General features: G+C 42.1%; 1 protein-coding gene across 8 annotated transcripts in view; it reads left to right on the plus strand.

Moving 5' to 3' along the window:
• Window positions 1–8,564, plus strand: part of MTA3 (metastasis associated 1 family member 3) — a 160,043-nt gene that overhangs the window by 236 nt on the left and 151,243 nt on the right. For 5 of the 8 annotated variants that reach the window (XR_005832830.1, XM_040623148.1, XM_040623149.1 and 2 more), the window contains exon 2: window positions 1,531–1,598. Coding sequence is in view for 4 of the 8 variants with exons in the window: in XM_040623148.1 (XP_040479082.1) it covers window positions 1,531–1,598 (68 nt within the window). In the remaining 4 variants the exon portion in view is untranslated. Of the gene's footprint in view, window positions 1–424; window positions 571–1,530; window positions 1,599–6,212; window positions 6,275–8,564 lie in introns of those variants that run through there. The other 3 variants (XM_040623152.1, XM_040623150.1, XM_040623151.1) reach the window with 3 other exon arrangements.

Genomic DNA, 8,564 nt, shown 5'->3' on the forward strand with positions numbered 1-8,564 from the left:
CCCCCCCCCCGCCACCCGCCCCTCCCCCGACCGTGGCCCGCCGGGGGCCGGCGCCCACCCTCCCCCTCCGCTCCCACCCCCGCTCAGTTTTCTAGGGCCAGGCCTGTACTTGGGGGTGTGAATTCTCAGACGCCCCCCTACAGGACGCCCCCATTGGGTATCGGCCGTCGAGCCCCCAAATAGGGTGGTCTTTCCCCGCGCGGCTTGCAGGCAGTAGGGGTTGGAGAGGATGGGGGGACATCCCCCCCCCCGGCTCTACTCCTCCCCTTCAGTAGGAGTGTGAGGTGGGGGGGTGGGGGCGATGGGGGCAAAGCCAGGGGCACAGCTGGACAGGCCTGTTTGCGGGGACAGGGCCCTGCACCTCGCCTTCCTCACTCCCCCTCCCGTTTCTTGCCCAGCCCCCCAAGATGGGGCATAGTGGGGCCGGGGCACCGCAGCCAGAGGTGGGGAGTTGAGCTCTGCCTGGACGTTTGCTCTGGTGACTGCCTCCTTCCCAGCCTTCTGCAGAAGAGAGAAATAAGGTCAAACAAACTTTCTCCCTACTCACGACGCCCTCCTCCCTCTTTCTTGGTAAAATAATAATTCAGATAAGTGGCGTGTTTGTGTGTGAGACTTGCTCTTCTCTGCTCATTAGCTGAGCTCCTGATGGATGGTGGTGGGAATGGCCTGGCCAAATGAGGCCACTTTGCAGAAGAGAGACAGGAAAGAGCCACTAAGATAGACAATAACAATGCAGCCCAGCCTTTCAAATAAACACACAGTGGGAAGTTTCCAGTGAACCGATTACATGAGAGGAAAAGCCACACTTGAAAATTTTTATCTTTTTTATTGAAAGCCTGCAGTGATTTCTTTATAACAAGACCCTAAATGGATCTGGATTAAATATGGTAAAGAGCATAACAAAATCCTGATATCTCCGGAGACCTCTGTCTTTCAGAAAGGGAACCCCCCCCTTTTATGCCCCGCCCCCCATCATCCCAGATAGAGCTGTGGAAAAGTTTGTCAATGTGTTTCCTCTTACCTGCTCTGCTCACCTGATGTGTTTGGTTTTTTTTTTAAGTTGGTGATTGAAATGTACTTTGGGCTGCTAAGCTTTTCAAGATGCTCTGAATTTGTCTTAGGTCAATAGTTTTATGTGAGAAGCGTACTCCAGGGTAAATTGGATTGGAGGGAAAAGATGTGGAAGCAGTTACAGCATGAAAGACACATGTTTAGTCAGCCCTGACTACTCGATGATGAGGAGAGTCTTTTTGTTAGTAAAGAAGTGATGTGTGGCCCGAAAGACTAGGAGAACTTGATAAAACATTAATTGAAATGAAAATGCCAGGAAAATAAGGGTCTGTGAATAGTAGGCATATGAGAAAATATATTAAGGTTGAATTGCTAAATACATTAAGGTTGTATTGCTTTTACCGGGGAATGAATTATGCGCTTCATGTGGAATGTGCTTTGCCTGATACAGAAGTCATAGATTGACAAATGCGAACTTTCTGTTGAAAAGATTAAGCTCTTTACTTCCTTTAATTACAGATTATGTCTACTTTGAGAATTCCTCCAGTAACCCGTACCTAATCAGAAGGATAGAAGAACTCAACAAGGTATATGTACACTGAGTGTTCTCAATTTTAATGTTAAAAAACAATTGTTTCCCATTGAAGGGTAATTAGGTAAAGGGCATAAGAGGTGATTTTACTTTCATTCCTAGACTCTCTGAAAGTAGAGATTGCAGATTAGAGAGTTATACAGGATTCTGAATAATCTTTGGCTTTGTATTATTACCTGTGATATTAAATGTTACTGAAATATTTAACATCTGCAGATTTCTTCAGATTGCTCAGAGCTTCTCAGAGCAAGGCACTCCTGTCACTCAGTCCCTTTGTGTATGTGTATATATATATATTTATATTTATTTATTTTTTAAAGATTTTATTTATTTATTTGACATGGAGAGACAGCCAGCAAGAGAGGGAACACAAGCAGGGGGAGTGGGAGAGGAAGAAGCAAGCTCCCAGCAGAGGAGCCCAATGTGGGGCTTGATCCCAGAACGCCGGGATCAGGCCCTGAGCCGAAGGCAGACACCTAACGACTGCGCCACCCAGGCGCCCCTCCCTTTGTATATTTAGAGTCGTAATTGTATTTCTCCCTTTTCGGGTGAATTATTTTTTTCCTCTTCCAGCTTTAGAAGGAGATAGCTAGGAAATAAAGTATTGAAGGGAATTTGTAAAATTTTGGATTAGACTGACTAAGAATACAGTTTTGGTATAATGTAGAGTAGCTTCCTACTTTAGGCCTTCAGTAAATAAAACTTTTTATTAAGGTTTGTCTCTGATCGCTTGTGTCCAGGACATCAGAAGCATTGTGACTGTTTGCAGTAGGTGACATATGAAAAGTCATAAACTGTATGAACCATGGATTACTAATGGTGCTCTGGTTTCCTCCAAACCAGCTTTGAAGGTTATTTGTATAGCTTATGAGAATTCATAGTGTTAAAATGTTGGGGGCTGTCTAGCTAATACCTTCCCCCAAGTACCATCTAGAGACTGGGCCAGTTTTGAGTCCCAGGAAGCAAAGTCTGGTTTAGGGCATTTCTGGTTTATGAACCCTGAGATCTTGATTTGCTTCTGGAGACATCCCCATGGACCTTGCATTTCTAAAAATTCCGTTGTATTTGAGACCACCACCACCAAATGAAGAGAATGGCCTCAGGATTAGATCAGTCTGTGGGTGGGAACTTTTGGGGCATTATTCTAATCTTCTCTTTTATGTTATTGATGTATAAGAGTGTAAGCAACTCGAAACTGTTTTTCAGTCTATTTAGAAAATTAATTAGGATACAAAGAGAAATGTTGGCCTATGAGACGTATTCTCTGGCTGCTCCCTGTCCCTCTGACCTCCACTCTTACTGCTTTCTGCCTTGCTCATTTGGCTCCAAGCACAGTAGAGTCTTTCGTGTTTTCACATGCATGTACCTTAGGGCCACCAAGTTGTTTCTAATCCCCTGTACCTTGCTCTGCCTTGCTCTTTTCACTATATAATTTATCACCTTCCAAGATACTTCATTATTGTGTTTATTGTCATTGCCCATTTTCCCAGACTAGAATGTAAGCTCTGTGTGTAGTGCGATCTTTTCTGTTCACTAATGCATCCCAAGTGCCTTAGAATAAGTGACTGGCACATAGTTAAGGCATTCAGTAAATATTTGTTGAATTAATGAATTTCTCAAATGTCTGACGTTAATGCTTGCACATAGCTTTACTGTTTGCAAAGTATTTTGATTCATTCATTTTACATATATTTCTGAGGACCTGCTACCTGCCAGGCATTTTTAGATATGTGCTTTTAGGAATTCAGGGTGAACGAAGTTAGGTCCAGTAGTGGAGACAAGCATCAGTTAAATAATCCCACAAGTTGAAGGAAAATTGCAGCTGTGCTAAATTTGCAAACATCAGAGCATGGTGTTCTGGAAGCATATGATGTGGGGATTCACATTTTTACTTTTTTCGAGCCTCAAAATAACCTTAAACCTTTAAGGCAGATGCATCCTGGAGTTGTTGTGAGGGATACAGTGGTTAAGTGCCTGGGTTGCACATCTAGCTTGAACCTGGCTCATTTCACACTCCTTTTCATTATATTACTGTTCACTCCAAAAGTATCCCTTGCTCTCCATCCTCACCTTCTTCCTGGCCCTCTGCTTTCAGCAGAGAGTCGTAATATAATAATGGTTTTTTGCGGGCTGGGGATGACTGAATTGTGAGAGATGAGTCTGTAATTTCAGACAGTGGCAGTTTGAATGGATGGAATATTGGTAAATAAGTCAGATTGGCTAAATAGGGCCTTTCTTTTTCTTTTCCTTTTTTTTTTAAGATTTTATTTGAGAGCGAGAGAGTGAGAGAGAGAACACGAGCAGGGGAAGGGGTAGAGGGAGAAGCAGACTCCCCGCTGAGCAGGGAGCCCGATGCGGGGCTCGACCCGAGGACTCCAGGATCATGACCTGAGCTGACTGCAGACACTTAACCGACTGAGCCACCCAGGCACCCCGTGCATAGGGACTTTCTTCCTTTCTTTATCTCTCTCTCTTTCTTTTTTTAAAAAATTTTATTAATTTTATTTATTTATTTATTTTTAAAAAAGATTTTTATTTATTTGAGAGAGAGAGAGAACAAGCTGGGGAGAGAGGCCGAGGGAAAGGGAGAAGGAGACTCCCCGCTGAGCAGGGAGCCCAGTATGGGGCTCGATCCCAGGAACCTGGGATCATGACCTGAGCCCAAGGCAGGTGCTTAACCAACTGAGCCACCCAGGCGCCCCTTGCATAGGGACTTTCTTCTTTTCTTTTCTTTTCTCTTTTTTCTTTTCTTCTTTCTTTCTTTCTTTCTTGATTTTATTTATTTATTTATTTATTTATTTATTTATTTATCAGAGAGAGAGAGAACACAAGCAGGGGGAGTGGCAGGCTCGCCACTGAGCAAAGGGCCTGATGCCAGACTCGATCCCAAGACCCTGGGATCATGACTTGAGCTGAAGGCAGACACTCAACTGACTGAGTCACTGCCTTCCAATAGGACATCCAATAGGGCCTTTATTTCTGAAGAATGTGGAAAAGATATCTCATTTTAAATAATTCATTAAACAAATATTTTCTGAGTACCTGTTACGTACCAGGCACGAGGCTAGGCTCAGATACACAACAGTGAACAATATGGATATGTTTTCTGCCCACACAGGGTTACATTCTCATGAGAGGGGCACATGAAAAGGCAAGTTAATAAGCATAAAGAAAATAGCAAAAATGATGTTAACTCTTTTTTTTTAAGATATATTTATTAGAGAAAATACGAGTGGGAGGAGGGGCAAAGGGACAGGGAGAGAGAAACTCAAGCAGATGCTGCACTGAGCAGGGAGCCTGACTTGGGGCTTGATCTCATGACCCGAACCAAACCAAGAGTCAGAGGCTTAACAGACTATGCCACCCAGGCGTCCTGATGTTAACTTTTAAGAAAGAAATAAACAAGAGCCTTGACATGGGGGATAACAGAGGTTACTTCTTTTGGATAGAAAGGGAAAGGATTTTAAGGACATTGAAGTTGAGGCCTAAAGGGTGAGAAAGAGGTAGCCATGGGAGAGAGGCCACATGAGTGTTACATATAAAGGCCCTGAGAGGATCAGAGGTCAGATTGGCAAAGTGAGGAAAGTTAACATGATGGAAATCCAAATAATGAATTTAAGAATACTTGATATATTCTAATTGATAAGTCAGGATAGGAAAGGACATTAACCTAGAGGCGCCTGGCCGGGTCAGGTGGTAGAGCATATGACTCTTGATCTTGGGGTCATGAGTTTGAGCTCTATGTTGGGTGTAGAGATTACTTAAATAAAAAAAAAAAAAAGGACATTAACCTGTTTTATTAACTATCTTCTTGAAGTTTGTTTATTTATTTATTTTTAGAAATCTCTACACCCAGAGTGGGGTTCCAACTCACAACCCTGAGATCAAAAGTCAAAGACTGAGCCAGCCAGGAACCAGGTGGCCCCTATTAATTATCACATAGAATGTGTTTTTGTAACAAAATTCCTAGGGTAAGCTGTCAATCACCACTGTTAATAGACAAGTCACTTTTTTTTTTTTTTTAAGATTTTATTTATTCATTTGACAGCAAGCTAGTGCACACAGGCAGGGGGAGCGGTAGGCAGAGGGAGGGGGAGAAGCAGGCTCCCTGCTGATCAGGGAGCCTGATGATGCTTGGGGTTCCTCCTGGGGCTCCACGTGGGGCTCGGGGGCTCCAGGGCTCAATCCCGTCATGACCTAAGCTGAAGGCAGATGCTTAACTGCCTGAGCCATCCAGGCACCCTGAAAGTTCACTTTTATAGAATGGATTCTGGTTTTTAAAAAAATCCCATTTGAAATGTTACTTGTTCAGTTTGAAATCTGGGCTACAGTATGTCATTTTTTTAAAAAATTAGAGTAATAGATTTTTTTTAAGATATTATTTTTAAGTAATCTCTACACCCAGCATGGGGCTCAGACTCATAACCCAAGATCAAGAGTTGCTCGGTCCACCAACTGAGTCAGCTAGACGTCCCCACGAATAGATTTTTGCCTCAATTTTTTCCCCTAAAGTTTTGGAAACTTAGGTATAAAAGTAAATATCAGTTGATGAACACAGTTCAACATTATCTTATATTCCCTTTTTTCCTCTCTCCTAATTTGTACTTAGATATCATGAAGATGATCTTTTGGAGGACGAATATAAGATTAAAATTATGAAAACAACTTTTGGTAAATTTTATTTAGTCACTATCTAGGTTGGGTGTTGTACTTCTAAAGATTGTGTCTGCATGGATGTCGAGAGAAAGCTATGTGAACGTAGTAATGGGATAGCCTCAGGAAGTTTTGGAAGTTAAGCTTGTGGAAAAATTAGCATGTTACTTGCTATTTTTGTTTTGTTTTTGGTGTGTATGTTGTATAATTTGTGTGTACCTTCGTTTTCTGTATATTTTATTAGCTGTCTGACTTGTTCTGAGATTCATTTTACTGTTTCGTGTCTTCCGTCTTTTTGGTGGGGAGAGGGGAGTCACTGATTTCTTTGAGTGTCTGATGATACCCTCTGCCTCCATCTACATTTGCACATATAGGAATTTGCACATAGTTTCAGGACATTCCCACATGAAACCCAAGGTAAGACCCCTCCTACTATTTGGGATCTCTTGGAAATAAGGACAGAAATTGGGAAAGCAAAGTCGATTTTCAGTTGTAATTTAGGCAAACCATGGACTTTCTGAAATGGAACGTGTGTGTGTGGGGGGGGGTGGGTTTTTTTGTTTTGTTTTTGTTTTAATAATGTACTTCCTAAGTCTGGGATAGAACCAGACATGAGTATGAGGTTGACTAAAATGATTTTAGAGCTTAAGAAAAGCCCTTCATCGCTAGAGGATATTTTAGTAAATGTACTTGACAGAATAGGGATTTAAGAGGCTGCAACCTAAATGGAGAAAAGAACAAAGCAAAGAAATTGGCGTCCATTGTGGCTTCTTCTTCTTCTTCTTTTTTTTAAGGATTTATTTATTTATTTGAGGGAGACAGAGAGCATGCATGAGCAGGAGAGAGAGAGAGAATCTCAAACTGACTCCGTACTGGGTGCAGAAGCAGACTCCCTGCTGAGTGTGGGGCTTGATCTCCTGACCAACCACTTAACTGACTGCCCCATGCAGGCACCCCTTTTAAAATTTTATTTTATTTTTTATTTTTTTAAAGATTTTATTTATTTATTTGACAGAGACAGCCAGAGAGAGAGGGAACACAAGCAGGGGGAGTGGGAGAGGAAGAAGCAGGCTCCCAGCGGAAGAGCCTGATGTGGGGCTCCATACCAGAACGCTGGGATCACGCCCTGAGCCGAAGGCAGACGCTTAACGACTGCGCCACCCAGGCGCCCCTAAAATTTTAAGTAATCTCTCCATCCAATGTGGTGCTCGAACTCACAACCCTGAGATCAAGAGTCACATGCTCTACCAACTGAGCCAGCCAGGAGCTCCTAACCTGGGTCTTTAGAGCAGTGCTTGGCAAACATATTTGTGGTGTAAGATTTTTTTCTTTTAAGATTTTATTTATTTATTTATTTGACAGAGAGAGACAGCCAGTGAGAGAGGGAACACAAGCAGGGGGAGTGGGAGAGGAAGAAGCAGGCTCCCAGTGGAGGAGCCCGATGCGGGGCTCGATCCCAGAACATAGGGATCATGCCCTGAGCCGAAGGCAGATGCTTAACGACTGAGCCACCCAGGCACCCCTATGGTGTAAGATTTTTAAGAAGGTTCACTAACTCAGACTGCTTTTATAAAATTAAAAAAAAAAAAATAGTAGAAAAATGAAGTTTAAAATAGGCTTATAAAAACACAAGCCTTCATTTTTCATTATTAGGTTCATAGATTAAAATTAACTACCAAATGCTCTAAGACACACACGCAATTGCTGTTCTCATTTCATCACACGGCAGGAGTTATAGACTGGGCCTTAGACCACAGTTTGAGTAGTTTAACTTTAGAGGCATACTTGAAAGGGTGCGTGTGTGTATTTGTAGAGGGAAAGAGGAATACTATAGTTATAAAATACCTAATAGCCGAGTGTGTGCATCGTTCAGAAGAGACTGTTTTATTTTGAACTATGCCCCTCCACCTCAAGCAGGTTTAAAATAAGAATTTAATTAGTTTTGTAGAGTATTCCTAGTGGAGGAACTCACTAGAGAGGCAGAAAAAAATACCCCTTTAAATGCTTGCTTTGGATTTTGAACATGCTTTTGTCTTAAAACTGGTAAAGAGCTTGTAAATTGTAGTCATTGATAGATTTTATTTACAAGAAATATTGGCCTGTTCATTTCTTAGATTGCCGGATCGTTACTTCTGGAGGATGTATTTGATCACAATATTGTGACATGCAGAAGCACTTTGGTTAGGATTTAATATGATTTCAATTCAAAGGGGCAATATTTCTCCACAACTATTTTTCGCTCTAAAATACTGGCGCTGAACTTCATAAAATCGACACATTTACTGCAGCATATATATATATACATATA

The sequence above is a fragment of the Ursus maritimus genome, unplaced genomic scaffold, assembly GCF_017311325.1.
Source record: "Ursus maritimus isolate PB19 unplaced genomic scaffold, ASM1731132v1 scaffold_6, whole genome shotgun sequence".
Lineage (NCBI taxonomy): Eukaryota > Metazoa > Chordata > Mammalia > Carnivora > Ursidae > Ursus > Ursus maritimus.